This window comes from Lotus japonicus, chromosome 6, assembly GCF_012489685.1.
Source record: "Lotus japonicus ecotype B-129 chromosome 6, LjGifu_v1.2".
Lineage (NCBI taxonomy): Eukaryota > Viridiplantae > Streptophyta > Magnoliopsida > Fabales > Fabaceae > Lotus > Lotus japonicus.
Genome location: NC_080046.1, coordinates 51,964,353 through 51,983,354, shown reverse-complemented (window position 1 = coordinate 51,983,354; position 19,002 = coordinate 51,964,353). Strand labels below are relative to the sequence as shown.

General features: G+C 34.3%; 4 protein-coding genes across 4 annotated transcripts; 2 read left to right on the top strand and 2 right to left on the bottom strand.

Moving 5' to 3' along the window:
* LOC130725529 (F-box/kelch-repeat protein At3g06240-like) lies at positions 1-933 on the top strand. Its single transcript, XM_057576748.1, has one exon. The coding sequence runs from the start codon at positions 1-3 to the stop codon at positions 931-933; it is 933 nt and encodes a 310-aa protein (XP_057432731.1).
* A 4,501-nt stretch (positions 934-5,434) lies between these two features.
* LOC130723167 (F-box/kelch-repeat protein At3g06240-like) lies at positions 5,435-7,099 on the top strand. Its single transcript, XM_057574122.1, has 2 exons — positions 5,435-5,530; positions 5,803-7,099. The coding sequence occupies exon 2, from the start codon at positions 5,840-5,842 to the stop codon at positions 6,998-7,000; it is 1,161 nt and encodes a 386-aa protein (XP_057430105.1). The 5' UTR covers positions 5,435-5,530; positions 5,803-5,839; the 3' UTR covers positions 7,001-7,099.
* Positions 7,100-7,781: 682 nt separating this feature from the next.
* On the bottom strand, positions 7,782-11,680 carry LOC130723166 (cyprosin-like). The gene is made up of 14 exons (XM_057574121.1): positions 11,528-11,680; positions 10,987-11,345; positions 10,827-10,887; positions 10,606-10,700; positions 10,395-10,507; positions 10,037-10,205; positions 9,917-9,956; positions 9,502-9,566; positions 9,301-9,414; positions 9,138-9,202; positions 8,891-9,047; positions 8,630-8,749; positions 8,255-8,343; positions 7,782-8,118 (listed from the first exon to the last, which is right to left on the bottom strand). The coding sequence occupies exons 2-14, from the start codon at positions 11,329-11,331 to the stop codon at positions 8,034-8,036; spliced, it is 1,518 nt and encodes a 505-aa protein (XP_057430104.1). The 5' UTR covers positions 11,332-11,345; positions 11,528-11,680; the 3' UTR covers positions 7,782-8,033.
* Positions 11,681-13,012: 1,332 nt separating this feature from the next.
* LOC130726717 (protein CHUP1, chloroplastic-like) lies at positions 13,013-17,052 on the bottom strand. Its single transcript, XM_057578013.1, has 7 exons — positions 16,170-17,052; positions 15,337-15,771; positions 15,117-15,248; positions 14,253-14,434; positions 14,035-14,146; positions 13,320-13,463; positions 13,013-13,223 (listed from the first exon to the last, which is right to left on the bottom strand). Exons 1-7 carry the CDS (start codon positions 16,788-16,790, stop codon positions 13,110-13,112), a joined length of 1,740 nt encoding a protein of 579 aa, XP_057433996.1. The 5' UTR covers positions 16,791-17,052; the 3' UTR covers positions 13,013-13,109.
* Positions 17,053-19,002: the final 1,950 nt, after the last annotated feature.

The window sequence follows — 19,002 nt, the reverse complement described above, 5'->3', positions numbered from 1 at the left end:
ATGTTCACTCCCTTTCAAGGCATTTTCACCGGGGACTTAGATGCACCCTTTGACTCTTATCCTTTTTCAGAAGAAATTGAAGTTGACTTTGTGCCCTACTATGGTACTATATTTTTGGGTTCATGTAGAGGTTTTCTACTATTTGAAGTTGGTTTTGATAATTTTGATAGACACCTCTACATGTGGAATCCAGCTACACGTGTTCACAAAACAATACCTCCATCTCCTTTATATGGTCCTCCTAGTCCTATATATGACTTTTATCCTCATCGATATTCCGAGTACTTGGGGTTTTGTCATGTATTTGGTTTTGGGTATGATTCATCAAAATATGACTACTTGGTGGTTAAACTCTCCACTCGACCACTTTTTCCCAATAGAGATTTTGCACTTGTGCAGTTTTTCTCATTAAGAGCTAATATGTGGGAAAATATTGAGTTTACTGATTCGCCTTGCTTGGACCTCTCTAAAGAACAAAGACCCGGGTTGCTCTTCAATGGGATCCTTCACTGGTTGGTTTATGACAAAGATAAATCAATGAATGTTATTATTGCTTTTGATTTAATGGAAAAGACACTTTTTGAGATACCTCCACCAGATAATATTGCCCTTGATCATTCATCTTGTAATTTGTGGGGGCATTCAAGTTTTTTGAGTCTATCGCTTGTGGGGAGTGATACAATTGATATATTTGTTATGAAAGAATACAAACTACAATCATCTTGGACCAAGACTCATGTTCTATCTTTCAGTGGTATTCCCTATTCAGACCAATTAGGCCCACTGTATTCTACAAAAAGTGGTGATATTGTTGTGGATTATGGAGCAGAACTGGTGAAGTATACTGCTAACGGAGAACAACTAAGTATTTGGGAGCATCGTGGTTGTCCTCGTGAATACAGAGTCTATCCTTTCACTCCCGGGTGTGAGTGAGTAAAGCTGAAAATGAGATTGATGCTTATATGTATTGTGAAATCTTAGCTTGAAGCTTACCCAATTGCTTTGTGGGTAATTATTTTATTTAAAATAAGATATTTGCTATGTTCTTTAGTAAACTTGATACTACAATTGTTAGGCAGAATTTAGTGGTATTTATGCACAAATGATGCGTACGTCCTTGTCCTTGTCCATTTTAACTTGAAGAGTGCATGAAAGTAGTCAACTTTTGATGAAGAGTGCAGGGAAGCAAGTAGCTTTCATTGTTTTTTACTTATTTGTATTGAACTCAGTCGAATTCTGTGATGTGTGTAGAACTAGGATTATTCCCGTGCGATGCATGGAACCTGATTTCTTAGTTTAATTGCAGTTTAAATCTACCACTGATTTATATAAATTATCATGAAGCTTGTTTGGATGCAAAAGAAAAACACTTATTAGAACTTATTTAGTAATTTTTTTTAATAGAGAGTCTCCAATAAACTCTAATAAGCTTGTATCCAAACGGTTATGTATTAGTTACATAAATTTTAATTAACATAAATAAAATGTTTAAATTTAATTGCATACTACTACTAATTTTATAAATTCTTAGCTGTTTGTTCTTAGATAGAGGGTTAAAGTATTGAATTAAAGGGATGTTCACCATCTATGTAAAATTTGTTTACACAGACAACCAATTGATTTCCACCAAATTATATAATGTATTTTATTTTAATTAAAATAAAAAACGAATAAAATTGTTCATCATACGTGGCATGATGTCATTTGATGACAATGTAAAACCATTTTACACTGACAATGCATATGCATTAAACTCTAAAGTATTTAGATATAATAATACAAAATCGATATATCATTATCCGTTAGTGAAAATATTGGATTTACTGGGCAATATTAATTCTAACTCCCTACTACCTACAACATTATTTCTTGTTTATATCCAAAATATTAATCAACAAATTGAATTCTAAGTACGGGAAAAATAGACAACTAACTTATAGACATTGACGTCTCTAATGGTTAATTCAAGTGATAAGAGTTATGAGACATAAAGGTTGGGTTGGATGAAGGATCCGGGGTTCGAACCCTGAGAAGAGACTAATTTACTAACATTTGCCTATAAAATAAACTTATGGACATCAGCGTAAGCGTAGGCAATATCGCTATTATTATCCTCTATTAGATTTTGATTCCAGACAGAAAAATCTCCCGTTTCTTGACAATCTTTGTCTAAGCTAGTATCTTAATTTATATTTTACTTGAAAAGTATTTTTGAATAACAAAGAAATATTATTAAATTGTTAATTAGTCACCTTCAATATTTTCAACAAAGGTGAGGCATGCTCGCAAGAGACATGTGAGCTCAAATCTATTTTCCTTTCCTATGTTGCATGAAGAGATGCCATGAACATTTGCATCTCAAAGCATGTAAATCATACTTGAAAAACAGGTGGGTAAGGACAAACCAAACATAGTTTTTTTCAAGATAAGCCAAATTTATATATATAAGAGCACAAGATGTGCCAAAGCAAATTACAAGCACTGTACAGACCCATAGCCAAAAGAAAGAGAAAGAAACAGCGAGCTCCAGGGGAGAAAACAGGAAAAAAATGACAAAAGCAACCAACCATTATGCACAGTAATAGTAGGCGCTTGTCAAAGGAAAAGAAAGCTACAAGGAGCCACAAAACGACCAGCTAATGTGCCTGCCCAATCTGTCAATGTGTCTTGCAATTAGAATCAATAATGCCCCTCCAAATAATCCATATCCACATGAAACCAGAAAATCCATACCAGTAACAGATGCAGCAACAATAATCATAAGAGTAGCAGCCAAGAAACCCAACTATATCAACACAGGTGTAGCCCATAGTTTTGAGACAACAAATATAGGTTGTGCCAACCACCCATAAATTGAGCAATTAAAACCTCTCATTCTACCTGATAACCAATTCCATTCTCTGAGCCTTCAAAGATCGACTCCTCATGCCTTCCTTCGTTATTGAAAAGGATATACACAGTCAAGCATAATCCACATTTGAATTATCTGTACCTTCCTCTGCTAAGCAACAAAACATAATTGATGTCCAAATCACAAAGGAAACCACCATAACATGTGATCATTCTACAATAAGAAGTGAAAGCATAATATATATAACCAAATTAATTGAATAAAGAATCAACAGATGGAAGGTGTTAAACCATGAGTGTGACCTTGAATAGTATCAATCTCATTCTTAGATTATAAATAAATATAAGAGTTTTGGAGAAATCCTGTTTTAAGGTATGAAAAGTTCCTGCTTAAGATCATCATCCACCTAAAAAGTAAAAATAGTATACACATATATCTTTATATAATTAAATTGAACTTGTTAACAAAAAGAGACAAGTGTTCATACGCTAATAAATTATAGTTAACAACTTGGTTTTGCAAACAAAATGAAGCACATTAAAAAAAGATCTCTTCGTGATCCATGATGCCTGCCAGCAGAGGTGGTGAGAACAATATACCCAAACTACATAATTTGTGAAATCAAAAGGTCAGAGATAACATGAGGAGCCATATACAATTCAACAGAATAGAACAACCAATCACATACAGTTCAATGTTTGATTTGATTATAGGGAGTTAATGTCAGCAGCATTAGAAAATAAATCAAGTTCACTACACTACCAACCAAAGTCTTGACCAATCTCCTCAAACATTACATGAAATTTCTACAGCACAAATTAATAAATCACCACAAGTAACAATTCAACACGATGCATCATTGTTCTGAACTCATCTGCTGATCTGGACACAACATTATCACATGAAAACACTTAAATAAGCTCTTATTAGGGATCAAGAAAGACTTATTTCCATATTACTGCACAAATCAAATACCTCAAGGCATCTCTAAAGCTCATAGAAATGTACATTTGAAAAAGCAATCAGATTCAAAGCAATGAAGTAAAGAAGGCATTTCAGCTTACTTGTAAACAATTAAGATACTACATAAAATTTCAAACAGAAAAAATGGGCATGCATCAAGGCCTTCAGATCAGATAAGAGCAAAGGGGTCAATTTATAAGCAAAAGAATGGGCATTCAGATGAGATAAGAACAAAGCTGTAAAGGAAAAAGGGTGGAGATAGGGTGTAGTAGGCACACAACCTGTATAGAAGAACTTCCAGCTGGTTTTAGTAGCTTGAAGGTACCTACGGATTGTTACACTCGTAGAAAGATGTGCTGGATCTCCCATATTGGGCGTAGCCTTTGCGAGGGCGGAGGCCGACGGCTAGCTGTGGCGAGGTAACAGAATCCTGACGAAAGATATGTTTGAAAATATAAGGCCCAGAAATGACATAGGCCCAAATCAACAGAAATTGGAACAAAAAAAAGGGTGTCTCATAGAACTCTTGCTTTTTAAGTTTAGTAGATATAGATATATGTATCCCCATTTAACCATAGGTAAGGAAAAAAATGTTTTCAACTCATTGAACCTTCATATTAGAGAAAGATAGAAATAATAGAAGGAAAATGGAGAGATGCGATGTGTCATGTAATTGAAAAAGAAGAGAAATAGTAGAAGGAAAATGGAGAGATGCGATGTGTTAAGAAAATGAAAAATATAGTGAGTATGAATATATGTAAATTAGATAAATACTAGTAGTTGTTTTTTTTTTTACTGCTCCTCTTTGAAATTGTTGTGGTCTACTTCTTACTTCCCTTGTGCATCTCTAAATGCAACACATTGCATACTTGGAATTGTGATTGTTGGGGTCCTCACATAAATCAGATTATCAGAAGATGTTTCCACCGTGAAATTAATTGATCTTATGCTACAATTAGTCCTAATCCCGTGATAAATTTGTGCATGAATATTGATTAATTCACACTCATATTTTTCATCAATTTTATTTGCACACATTTTCACATGATAAATTTCGTAAAAAAAAAAGCATGCTGAAGTAAAATATCCACAAGAACTCCTTATGCTGAAATGCTCAAATTCAGAAAGAAGGATATTCATGTTAATATTCCCATTTTCTTGTATTTAACATTAACTTAATATTATTCTAAAAAATATTATATTTATGTGATCAAATATTTAATATATAAATTTATAAAAAGAATAAATCTAAAGAATACGTTTTCCATGATATAGTTTGAGATATTTTAAAAATATAAATTTAAAATTCAACTATATACTTTGCAGAATAGGAACAAATTATAATTATATAAAAAATTAAATAAAATTGGAATGATATAAAAATAGACGTTTCAAAAAAAAAAGACAAAATATGACTTTCTTGATGTGATAACTAAATATAATAAACTTCCTTTATAACTCTGAAGTTTTTTTTTGAAACATATAACTCTGAAGTTAAACAAAATATTAAGTTTGTAAATTTGAGAAGAAAATAACTGGTTTATTTTTATCATTAATAACTTATATATCTTCGAAAAAAATAAAAGCCCATATATACTTTCAGAAATAAAATACCAATACCAATGTATGTATATATATAAACCCTGGGTTTCTTTTAGTTGCTTCCCCCGTTTGCCTTTGTCCGCCGCCCTCCGTCGTCCAGTCCGCGCCACTCAGGTAAAAACCGATTCAATTTCACTCCCTCCGACCACTATTTATAGTAGAAAGCTTAATTGCTGTTGGTTTTGAATTGTTATGATTCTCAAATGTAATGATTTGCTTCCCACTATGTTTACCCAAATATGAATCATGAATGACTAGTGGTTTTGAATTGTGATAATATATATGACTATTGATTTTCACTTGAATTTTATCATTCAAATTGGGTTTGAATCTGTATATGATTATATTATATATCTCACTTCACAATTCTATGTGTCTATTTCTAGATTCTCCTGTTTTGTCTATATTCTCAAGCAAGCACGCATGAAGATTGAAACCCAAGTTCTGCCTCAAGATTTGATAACTGAAATTCTTTTGAGGTCGCCGGTGAAGTCTCTTGTACGCTTCAAGGCCGTGTGCAAGTTTTGGCGCTTTCTCATATCGGATCCCCACTTTGCAATATTACATTTTGAGCTTGCTACTCCTAAACCCATGTTCACAAATTTCCATGAGTCCATTTTCACCATGGACTTAGATGCACCCCTTGACTCTGATCCTTTATCAGAAAAAATTAAAATTGACTTTTTGCCGCCCATCTACTACTGTACTGAATTTTTGGGTTCATGTAGAGGCTTTATACTATTTGAATGTTATCATCGTTGTGATAATCCTGATAGACCCCTCTACCTGTGGAATCCAGCTACACGTGTTCACAAAACAATACCTCCATCTCCTTTATATGGTCCCCCTAGTCCTATATATTATGACTTTTATCCTCGTCGATATTCCGAGTACTCAAGGTTTTATCATGTATTTGGTTTTGGGTATGATTCATCAAAAGATGACTACTTGGTGGTTAAACTCTCCATTCGACCACTTTTTCCCAATAGAGATTTTGCACTTGTGCAGTTTTTCTCATTAAGAGCTAATATGTGGGAAAATATTGAGTTTACTGATTCGCCTTGTTTGGACCTCTCTAAAGAACGAAGACCCGGGTTGCTCTTCAATGGGATCCTTCACTGGTTGGTTTATGACAAAGATAAATCAATGAATGTTATTATTGCTTTTGATTTAATGGAAAAGACACTTTTTGAGATACCTCCACCAGATAATATTGCCCTTGATCATTCATCTTGTAATTTGTGGGGGCATTCAAGTTTTTTGAGTCTATCGCTTGTGGGGAGTGATACAATTGATATATTTGTTATGAAAGAATACAAACTACAATCATCTTGGACCAAGACTCATGTTCTATCTTTCAGTGGTATTCCCTGTCCAGACCAATTAGGCCCAGACCAATTAGGCCCACTGTGTTCTACAAAAAGTGGTGATATTGTTGTGGATTATGATTCAGGAGTACTGGTGAAGTATAATGCTAAAGGAGAACAACTAAGGGTTTGGGAGGACCGTTTTCTTCGTGTATCTCGAGTGCCCATGTATACAGAGTCTATCCTTTCACTCCCTGGGGTGAGTGAGCAAAGCTGAAAATGAAATTGATACTTATTTTTATTGTGAAATTTTAGCTTGAAGCTTACCTAGTTGTTATGTGGGTAATTATTTTTATTTAAAATAAGATTTTTGTTATGTTCTTGAGTAAACTTGATACTACAAATTGTTAGGCAGATGCAAGGGGTATTTATGCAGAAATGATGCCTCCTTGTCCATTTTAACTTGAAGAGTGCAGGAAAGTAGGCAACTTTTGATGAAGAGTGCAGGGAAGCAACTAGCTTTCGTTGTTTTTGACTTATTTTTATTGAAGTAAGTCCAACTCTGTGATGTGTGTAGAAATATATATCCCCATTTACCCATAGTTTAGGAAAAAAATGTTTTCAACTCATTTCACCATCATATTTAAGAAAGATAGAAATAGAAGAGGGAAAATTGAGAGATGTGATAGGTCATGTAATAGAAAAAGAAGAGAGATGCAGATTGTGGCGGGGCTTGACCACAACACTTGGAGGGGCTAAAATATGAAGATTTTTTTTTTTTTTTTAATTCAAACCTTTAAATCAGAAAGTTAGTACGTAGTAGTATCTGTGTTGAATGTAGAATTATAACCTGTTTTTCAGTCATCCTGATTTTCTTTCTCACAAGTATCTAATAATAGCTTGCATGACATCTATTTTAATCAATCAAAAGAAAGCAATTTGGAAAAAGAAACTATACGAGTGTATTAAACATTTCTCTTAGCAGCAATGTTCATTTTATAATCTTGTAAGAGGCGCTTGGTAGTTTCACTCAGCAGTGTTTACTTGACCAGAAAAGATTTAGCCAGCAACAATGTCAAACTTATGTTGTTCAAACTACAATCTCTTGGAGTACATACCCTTTTCACAAATTAGTCATTGTGCAGAATTATCACAAATCTTATTGATAAAACATATAGCAATCACCATTTACAAGAGACCCTCAGACAGAAATTCTGATGGGAAGTAACTATTATTTGCTGTTGTAAACTATGTAATTGTAAACCTCCAAACTTTTCCTTTATAAAGAATTTGGTATCATAGCAATATCACTATGCAGCTTCTGCAAATCCTATGCGGAGATTGCCATAGTCAAACACTGTGTGATATGCTCTCAATAAAATATTTCCAAGAACCCTGCACACATGACACTAAAGTCATACAACTTGAGAGAAAGAGAGAGAAAATGCTGCATCTGGTTCATTTGTGTAGTGGTTTATGCATAAATACTTTGTCAAAGAAAAACATTAACAAGAATTTAAGTATGCAATACCAGAGAGGACCCTGTGGGGAAGGTACATCTAGAGCAACAAAACCGCCATAACAGACAGTAGAACACCCTCCTTCAACTCTAAGGATATACTGAGAAAGAAAGAGAGATGAATATTAGAAGTCTGAAAAATTAAGAACAGTAACCAAATATGGATGAGATAACTGTCAAACATTTCTTTTATGAAAAGGGCAAGAAGCAAATATGAGGTGAAGTTAGAGATAACCAAATAAAATTGAGGTAGGCATCTAATATAAACATTATGCATGACCAATTTATAGTGCTGAGATACTACTGTAAAAAACGGCAGAGAGTTTATGTTAATCTAACAAATGTGGAGTTCACCTTAAAGAGGAAAAAAGATTACAAAACTCAGACCTGTTCTGGAGAGAGGGCAAAGGACTTGTTTCCAATCTTGAATGTAATGGGTGGCATAGTTGCAGTACTATTGCAGTTTATAAATGATTGTCCCGCCGGATTTGGGAGCTTTTCACACAGCTTTTACATAAGGAAATTGAGACAAAGAAAAAGCTTATGAGTGCTTAATTTATTTGGAAGCATAAAGTGATAACAAACTCAAGCGTAAGTATTCTGAACAAGATAATGAGGATATAACAATTGCAAGTTTGTAACAACTACCTCATCCACATATTTTAGTACTTTTTCCTTTACATTGCTTTGCTTAACCTGAGCTTGCATCCAAAAGGCAATCATACTGCAGAAAGTACAAAAGGGTCTCTCCCAAGTTTTCGATCCGTCCAAACTTTCATTATGCTCCAGTCTTTCAATAACACCACTGCAGGTTAAAGTTAGACATTTGTTAAGAGAACTGAAACAAAGAAATGTGATTCAAAAAAATCAAGATTAGGGTAATAGAAAACTGTACTCCACTGAATGAAGTCCATTATTTGAACAGAGTCCAATGTCACTGCATATGATCTCAGGAGTTAACTGCATTCATGAGGCAAAAGAAGACATGTAAAGGAATAAAGGACTTTTAGCTGGATACTCATTACTAGTATAACTATAAAATGACAAAGAGAACAAACCCCAGAAATCAAGGATTCCCATATCAAATTCCCATAGTTATGGACAATGTTTTTGCATTCAAGACTGACATATCCCTCTGCTCCAATGGCATGGTTAATTTGAGTCACAACACTCTGCAAACAAGAGTTAGTAAGAAATAACATCAAAGGAAAAGGGAACAAAACAAGGTATCAAGAGAGAAATAGTGTTCGAGATCATACAGTTGGACCAGCAATTAAGGAGGTTCCTGAGTCTATAATTGCAGAACAGCCTCCCTCACATATTCCTGTAAAATATTGTACACAATTTTCTATTGTTAGTAAAAGGTACCGAGGGTGGCATTGGTGAATGTCAGATGTCAGAACATTTATGCTGTGAAAAATGAACCAAGAGGACAACTTAAATTAAAAATCAAAAATTGATGTGTCAACCCTTTTAGTTCTAGACAATGTCAGCTGAAAGTTGAATGGCTTTATGAAAAAACTAGTCACATGTAACCTCCTAATATGATGAAACCTTTAGCAACTTAATTTAATCTCTTCATACACAGTATTCACTCACAATCACAACTACAAGAAGCAATGAGAAAATATTGAGATAGATTAAGCGTCGTCGCAAATAGAAATTTAAGAGGACCTGTAGAATTATTTGCTAGTAGAATATCTCCCACCTCAATCTGCAGGTGCAAACACCAAAAGTTAATTATGACATGGTTGATGATAATGGCTATGGATGAAATTTATATATAAAATATACCTGCCAATAACCCTTTTGAGAAAGTGGAACATAAGTATGGTCACCTCTAAAATGCCTGAAGTCAACACCACCAAAGACAATCTCACCCCCTATCTCTACCATTGGGTCTTGATTTAGCCAAAGAGAAAACATTTGGCAGCATAGTTTCCCTTGTTCTATCATATTATACCTGTATCACAAAACTAACCATTGCATTTGGGACATCAATGGTCTCAGAAAATGGGAGAGTTTGATTTTTCTTCTACCCTATTACGACCAATAATATTTTACTCTTGTTGACTAATTTGAATAGGAAAATTGAAGCAAGATCAATGAACAGATAGATGAATTAATAAAGTTATCATGTTCACAGGTTTACCACACTGGAGTGACTCCTCCAACTGAAATATCCATGAATCCAAGTCCAAGTATCCCATCAAATGGAAGAGCTAAAAGGGCCAAAGATCCTTCCCTTGTAATCTCAGCAAATTCCTGGAGGATGGGAAGTAACCAGCATTAAGTGTAACCAAAGAAGCATATAAAACTTGATCACAACATTGATTGAAAAGTAAAATAGAAAAAACACTGACTTGATCTTTGACGATGATATCCCCTACTTGAACATTATCTTGGCTGAAGAATCCATAAATGTATCCTTGGCCATAAGGGATTTTGCAAGATGTTCCTAGATATTTTCCCAAAATGCAACTTTAAGTATGCACATCATTACAAACATAGCTCTGTTAATGGAACCACCTAACAAAAGAAAGCATATAATTATAGATTAAATGTTTTGTTAATCCAAAGTTACCGATTTCGGTATAGGTGCTAGATATCCTCGACCTATACTTGGAACGAAAATAGCAAGCGATCTGCATGTGTCACATTTGTTTTCACAATAAGCTCATTCAAGAAATAAAACTTGAAGGAGTACTCAACTTCATCACAATCAGATCAGTGAGGTAACTTACAGAAAAGATGCATTTGGAAGACGGGACCCAAAGATTCGAGCTGCCGGTGTCAAACACAACATTGAAGTACTGTGGGGGAGAACCAATACTAATTTCCCCAAAATATTGTGCATCAAGATAATTCTTAAGATACACTATATTTTCAGCACAACAATCTTTACCAACACTCCCAGAATCTCTTTGCTGTTCAGCCTCTTTGATTCTTGCAGCATTAAGACTGTGAAAGTTTAAAGCCCTCTTTTTTAGACTAACCCTCATCAACCCATCATCAGAAATTGCACAAGCCAATAATCCAGACCAAGCCCATAGGCACATAACAACAACCAACATATACTTGAATTCCATACTTACAAACTCATCTGGTTCAACATATTAAAAGAATATCAGCAGAATTAACACAAGAGAGGCAGATTATTTATATCTACAAACAATTATAACCTCATATTCAAGGTTCATAGTGGAGTTAAGCAAATACTGAAGTTGTAAAATTAAAGCTAATAACCAAGTATTATTAGAGACAAACTCAAAAAAACTCACACACCTGATGATGATGATGTTGACTTTTAAGACCAGAAGCAGAGGTATTTGACTGAGATACGATACTGCAGGTTCAAGGCTACAAGTTCTACAATACAAAGGGAGTGACATGATGTCTTTCATATTATAAAGTTTAACTATATATGGTGTTTGAACATTTTACCATTTCCCCTTTTTCCTCAAAATCTAAGTTTACCATTTTGTTATGATTGTTTTGTAATTTGTACTTTGTATTGCTTATGATGATGCTGAATAGGAACATTATTTTAACCTTAAATGGAAACCACTGCGTAGTTTCGTGTAGGATAATGATATTTCTCGCACGGTAAGAAAATGGAAGTAGAGTTTTGGGTGCAAGTACGACTTATCCAGATGATCACTTTTAATTGGGTACTTGCAAGTTGTTAGCCAAACTAATCCATATTATGGACCACGACACCACGTGATGCATGCGTTTCTATAAGAACGTTGCTCTTTTCTTCGGTGTTTGGATATTAACCGATATTAGCGGTCACTTCAAGATAAATAGTGAATAATGAACGACTATGATAAAAGTTCGTTCGGACATAGTTAATTGTTATCCAAAGTCTAAACATATGTCCCGTTTGATTTCCCATTCTAAACAACATTTGGTATCTCATAAATCAAGATAACTATTTTTATTGCACATTCATCAACTGTTTGTGTGGGCATTGAGAAAAATGTAAACGGCTTTTTTTTTAAAACAAATTTGGTGTTTTGAAAAAATGTGCTAACCACTTTCAACTCACTTTTAAAATTTAACTGAACACATTCACTTGTCGGGTTGGATAAATGTGCTTTCACATTTAAGCTATATAAATGCAAACTAAGAATCTTTCCTCTGCCCACAAAAGTTATTACTAGTAGTTTAGTAAATCTTTCCTCAACCCACAAAAATTATTACTAATAGTAGCTTATGCCAAAATCACTTTTAACCTAAACTTGAAAATTTACAATATTTTTCCCCTTTAATTCCTTAGTCAACTTATGATAATTATTTTAAGTAATTAACATGCTCAACAGGATCAAATGAATTTTCCTTTGTTTAGTAATGTAACTAATGTTACTTATTTTCTCTTTGTGGCAAAACTTACAATTTCAAGAAGTTTTTCCTTTTATGTTAGAGATTTTGAAGTGTCAACAGAAATTAGATCAATTGAGGCAGTATGTTGATCTGTGAATGTGATAAAAGCAAATGATGAAAATTCAAGGTAGATAAGAAATCTTGACACTAACACTATATATTTATTTTAAACAATTTTAAGCCATGATAATTTTTTATTACACTGAGAATTTGTTATTACTAATTTAATTCATGTGTTTTTCTAATTAAACCTCAATGTCCTTTAATTACTAAATCTGATCTCAGTGACAAATTCAATGAGTTCTTGAGGGATCAACTTTAGAGGAGACCTCATTCTATTGTGACCATTTGAAAACAGATTAGCCATTTGACATCCTCAACTACTTTATGGAATGTTCTTTCTTCAGAATATATTGATGTTCATTCATATTTCTTCTAACCATTAAGATTAGCATAACATATATCAGGGGCTTCTCAGTTCTCATGATGATGCTATGCCAGACAAAAGTTCTCTAGAACCTGCTAAGTGTCCTTGTACACTTTTCCTTATCTCTTCAAAAGCACACAGAGTTTCTGCATCCAGACCTCCAGCAAACTGCAAAAACATACCAAAATAAGTGAATCAGCCTAATATATAACGAAATCAATATTGAGTATAAGAAAAAAAAAAGGACAGCTTCTTAAAAAATACCTGATGAGCTCTATATGCAAAATGCATGCCCTGAAGCAGAAGGGATTCTTGACTGGATTGTCTGCCTGAGTTCCGAGCCGATCCAAGCTCCATTGTCACTCTTTTAATGTACACCTTTACTAGATTCATAGATGCATGTTTTATCTACAAATATGGCATATTTTTTACTATCAAATCAGGTTTTGTGACTGCAAATTGGAAATTTAGCATGATCATGAAGTATGAATACAATTCCCTCTCCACTCTAAAAACAATAAATCATGTGTACATGGGTAACCAATTGCAACAGATTTGGACTAAACTGAAAAATATTCTTTCAGTCAACTTCCTATGTTGAGTTTCATTTTCATTGAGTCACAAATCAAGACCAAAAAAGTAAAGCAATATATGGTGGAGGAGCGCGACTAAATGCAAGAAAATTGTGCGCAACTATGGCTCATACATTGCAAGTCAAAAAATTTAGTACTATATTTATTAAAGAAGACCGTATGTTTTGATTTCCGTTAAACTCAATGTCAGTCCATGTTGAAGTCAACGTGGCAAAATCTTTTTTTCATGTGTGCTTTGGAATGCGTTTTCTTGTTTGCGTTGAGGCAAACAGGAAACCAAACACACTAATTTCAACTATAATAAATGCAATTCAAATAAAACTTCTAATTGCTGATCAGAAACAAGTCTTACTAAGTAACACATGATAGAAACATAACAAAGATACCTTGGTAACCATTCCTGAATCAAGCATCCAAGCAGTTGGTATTTTGTACTCTTGATATGAACGCATCACAGAATTTCGCAATTTGACTAGCCTCTGTATGCTGTATTCAGATCTATCACAATGAGAGGAGAGAGTAGAGTGTAAGAACCCCCTAAAACTATAACCCTAGCATATTTAACACTAATACTAAATACATGATATTGATCTATTTCTTTTACTTGTCTAATAGGCTAGCCATCTTTCTCAAGGAAGCTCCACATGAAATTTCAGGGTCATCCTTGTAGGAGGAAATATCTTGTTCTAACAGTTTGAGCTCGCGGTACTCGACTGCCGCTTCGCGCATGGCATCGGCTTTTTTCTCAGGCCAACTAAAATGCTTCAAAACTGCGCGCTCATCAGCCTGCACAAAACAGAATATGGAGCTTGTAAGAAATCAACAGCAAGTTAGCAACCTACCATTAGCAATATTTTCAGTTATAGAATTTGATCAAAATATCACCTTAAAACACACTCAATTGTATTTTGGTATGATAGCTATTTCTCAGCTACTGATAAAACTTTATAGATGGACATTGCCAAACTACATAACCAAGTAGCTCTGCCTGAGTGCCTGTTAACTTAACCAGGCTTCCTCATGGGACTTATATGAGTAGGGTTAGTGCATGTTTGGAAATCCTTCTACAAGTGATTCTAGAGCCAAAATCAATTCTGTGGAAAAGCTCCCGTGAGTAGTTTCTAGGTTTTAGAATTGATTCCAAAGAAAGAAAAACTGATCCAAACATGCTATTAAACTGAGTGCACCAACAAACCCAGAAGTATGGTGGGAGTAACATTAAATGCAAAATCAGTAAAAGAAAATTGGTCTTTACTCTGAACTAACACATGCAGAATTTAAGAAATCGCTCCCTTTTTACAGCAGTTTATAACTATTACACCATTTTAAATTTATAGTAGAATAAAACTATATATGTTATATCACAAAAAAATACACATCTGATATGTCATTATCCCAAAGGACAATTAATTAACACAACTCAGCTGCCCAACAAGATTAATAAATTTTCTAGTTTCTACAAACTTACCAATGATGAGAGTTCACCATCAAGCCAATTAACAAAATTTAAGACATCTTCAATATCCGTGTATGCTGCTTCTACCACCTTCTTTATAAGTCCATTAATGAACTCTCCTTTTGTTTCAATGTCTGCCCTTATCTATAAAGGACAAATTTAAGGTAAAACTAAATTAAACAGGAAGCAGAAATTAATAACCAGCAATTGAATACAAAAACACAGTGCTTACAGATAAAAGATGAGCTGAACGGTTTTGAATCTCTCCAACAATGCTACTATGTACACTGACAGCTACTGGTTTCTGCTGTTTAACTGATCCATTGGTGTCTTTCATCCCTTCTTGATTCTTCAACAAGTGAAACAATTTTTCAAATGAAGGGGCCTTTTGTGTGCTAGTTGCTTTCGCGATAGGCCTTGAAGGGATTGAGGGCGGTATTGGTGGTGGAGGTGGTGGTGGCATGCATGAATTCGGTGTAGGATTTGTTCCTATTCTTGAAGATGTAGCACCAGGAATGGCAAGAACTGCTTTTGGTGCTGGAACTGGTTCTTTAACAATGCAACTTTCAGTAATGGCTTCCTTTTTCAACTTGGACTTTTCCAATTTGTCAGCAATGAGTTTCTGTATATGTTTAAATTTGGAGCTCTCATGTTCTCCAATTGGCTCCTTCAACAATTATAAAAGTAAAGACTCAATTTTAAGGCATCAAACAGATGATACTTGATAACCCTTGTACAAAAACTGATATTTGATCTCATTTTTGCATTGGAATATAACACTATAAAAAACTCAATCAAACAGCAGTTGATGATTCAAATAAATGGGCTAATCAAACTAAAAAGTATAATTACAGAAAGAAGCAGAATACATTCCACCAACAAGGTGTTGGTCCAATGGTAGGAAAGCTAGATCCTCGTAAGATGATGACACAAATTTGACTGTCACTCACAGTTTCTCGAACGGGTTCACACCCGTCAAAGAAAAAAAAAACATTCCAGCATTCATTTATTTTCCCTTAAGACTATTTAAGAAAACCATTAACATTTGGAATTTTGGATTCTCACCTTTTCACAGCTACCAATAGTAGCCACCTTAGCTTCAGCTGCAGCAAGATTCTGAATGAGTTTTCTGTTGTGAGAGTCCAACTCCACATTCAAGCTCTTAACTTTACCCAACTCAGCTTTCAATGCAAGCACTTCAGACTGCAAATTCTTGATCAAACTCTCCCTCACCTCAAGCTTCTCTAGCAATTCCTTCTTCCCATGAATTTCCTCTCTGTTCATCTTCAAAACAAAATCTCCAACCCCTCTCTTAGGCCGAGCAAGCTGTTCCACGGAATGACGACTCGCATATTGAGCCGCAACCTTAGCCTCTTCAACTTCCCTGCACTTTTGGGTTCCCTCAACCTCCTCATTGGGTTTGGACTTGTTCATCATCACAAGACCCCTTTTGGCCCTTGAATTGTTCTTCGATTCCGGGGTTACAGACTTAGCTCTTCTTGATGATAATGATGATGATGATGATGATAACACCACCCCATTGACAACCTCTGGTGGTGTCTTTGGAGGCTCGGTGAAATTGGAAGAAGTTCTGAATCTTGTTGGCTTTAATCTGTTCTGGAGCATTAGTAAACTTTTTATTGATGTTGTTGGTGGTGGTTGTGGGGGTGGCATGTTTTGCTTCATGGCTCTTGTTCTGAAATGGAGTCTGAAATGGTGATTCTTTATTCCTTCTTCTTAATTAATGGCACATTGCAATGCAAATGTCACCAAATCACCTTGTATGACATGGGAAAGCACAATTATAGAGATTAACTTGGTTAACTTGGACACCAAAAAAGAAAGTGACACATATCCAAAGGCTAAGGATACGATGAACTACAATACAAGGTAGGGTATATACAGAAAATTTCCATCTAGTCTTGTGTCTTGTACTACATGTTACTCGTCCTAGTCTTATTCTTACTAGTTTTTAATAATTGTACAGAATCTAGTTGCAGTTATTGCACTTAGGATGGCATATGTGCTTCTTTAATGAGGACTAGGTTTCATGAATTTACAAGTGTTTGTTTTTCTAACATTTGATAGTGGTCCAATGAACGTTCTCTACAAATTTACAATAACATTTCTTTAGTTCTCCATTATCATAGCTTTGACAAACACGCACTTAATGAAAACCTAGTAGGATTTGAGCAAAAAATGGTCCATTTCTATTCAAATTGATTGGACCATCTAATAATAAACTTACTTAATCAATAGTTCCTATATCTGACATAATTATCATCCATATGAGACAATCATATTCGAACCCTAAACATCCACATAATTGAGGGATTAGCTTTCTCAGTTAGTTTTTTTTTCATGCACAATACTCAAATTTAAGATCTCGCTTAAGGCAAATCAGACATGTATCACTTGAATCAATCACTCATTAGTTACTTAATCAATAGTCTAATTACGATTAATCAGATATCATAACATAAATAAATTATTGGTTAAATCAATTTGACACTTCAATATTAAAATGAAAAGATTCTTTTCTAGTCGGTATTTGACATTTTGGATTAAATTGTGCAACTTTTTGGCAATGAAAATTATTACAATTGAGCTACCATTACCAATATGATAAGGATAAAAAGGGATTATCTCATTCCAATGGCTTGTATTCCTTATCACAAGATCACGGGGAGAGAACAATGCAATTTGTAAATAAGATAAGTTTTAAATGATAGCTAACCCTATCTCTTACTCAAACAGAGATTTGCAAATTACAGGTGTACCATTAAAAAAATATCCAACTTGTGTGAAAGATATTTTGTTTCTTAATTTCCTTGCATTATTTAGATGAATTATCCTTTCATTTTGTGATGTCCTTGGTAGGAAAGCACCTTGGCAGTTGTAATGAGGGTCCAATTGGTAGCATATACAGTTATATACAGACAATAACTTACATATACCATAATGACTCACACATAGGACTAAACTGCTCTTTGGTCCCAAAAGAGAGGTTGTGTTTTTTAGTGCAAAGGACAAGTTTCAATTTTGGGGTTTTCTACATGCTGACCCTTATAAGATATAATATCAACATTCATTAATTCAAAGTACCAAAAAATGAAGATATGAAGCATCATCAATCATCATTATTAAATCAAGTAGAGGACTACAGTAATCCCATTCCAGAAAGAATAGAGTCGTATCTTCTAAGGTGAAACTGTTAGTTTGGGTGTCATTTTTCAATGGCCAACACAAAACTATCAATTCCATAGTGTAGATTGGGTTGGCGAGATCTCTAAAGTGGGGTAGGCTAGATTTCAAGAACATGTTTGATGTTAATTTGTCTTGCATTTTGGCTTAAAGTGCAAGTATTAATAGCTCACTCATTAAGAATGCATTTGCAATTGATTTAAAAACTTAAGCAAAAAAGCACTTTTTTTCTAAGTGTAAGGTAAACAATGCTTTGATTTTTGCTGAAGGAAACAAAATGTCACTTACAAGCATGGAAATGACCTGTTAGGATATGAATTCCTCTGCCTTAAATGTCAAAATCAAATTCATAGAGGTCGTATTCTTCACCAAGTCCTCACGGGTGATAACAAAAACAGAATATGGACCCAGATTGAAACAAGATCATCACAAAGGAATCAAAGACAATGAAAGTTTGCTGAAGGGTTAAAAGTAGGATTTCACATAAATTTGGGAATATCATTCTGTATTGGATCATAGATGCACCAAAATATTTTGCCGTAGTCATTGGTTGGGCCTAAGAAATTGCAAAGTCCATAAGTTCTTTTGTAGTAAAAAAGTCCACAAGTTCTCAAAGTCATTGTTTTAGTCTGTCCAATAACTTTGAAGAAGGCCCATAGATGGGTGTATGAGATACTATCCCAAGTACATTGTC

Bases quoted from the DNA above. Each gene is read 5' to 3' on its own strand.
- LOC130725529 (XM_057576748.1), top strand. From the start codon at position 1: ATGTTCACTCCCTTTCAAGGCATTTTCACCGGGGACTTAGATGCACCC.
- LOC130723167 (XM_057574122.1), top strand. From the start codon at position 5,840: ATGAAGATTGAAACCCAAGTTCTGCCTCAAGATTTGATAACTGAAATT.
- LOC130723166 (XM_057574121.1), bottom strand. From the start codon at position 11,331: ATGGAATTCAAGTATATGTTGGTTGTTGTTATGTGCCTATGGGCTTGG. The intron at 10,508-10,605 runs GTCAGTGTTTTT...CCCATCCTCCAG, and splicing joins ATATCATCGTCAAAGATCAA to GAATTTGCTGAGATTACAAG. The intron at 8,750-8,890 runs GTAGTTGTTACA...CTTATGTAAAAG, and splicing joins TACTAAAATATGTGGATGAG to CTGTGTGAAAAGCTCCCAAA.
- LOC130726717 (XM_057578013.1), bottom strand. From the start codon at position 16,790: ATGAAGCAAAACATGCCACCCCCACAACCACCACCAACAACATCAATA. The intron at 15,772-16,169 runs GTGAGAATCCAA...TAATTGTTGAAG, and splicing joins CTATTGGTAGCTGTGAAAAG to GAGCCAATTGGAGAACATGA. The intron at 14,147-14,252 runs GTAAAAGAAATA...TCATTGTGATAG, and splicing joins ATGGCTAGCCTATTAGACAA to ATCTGAATACAGCATACAGA.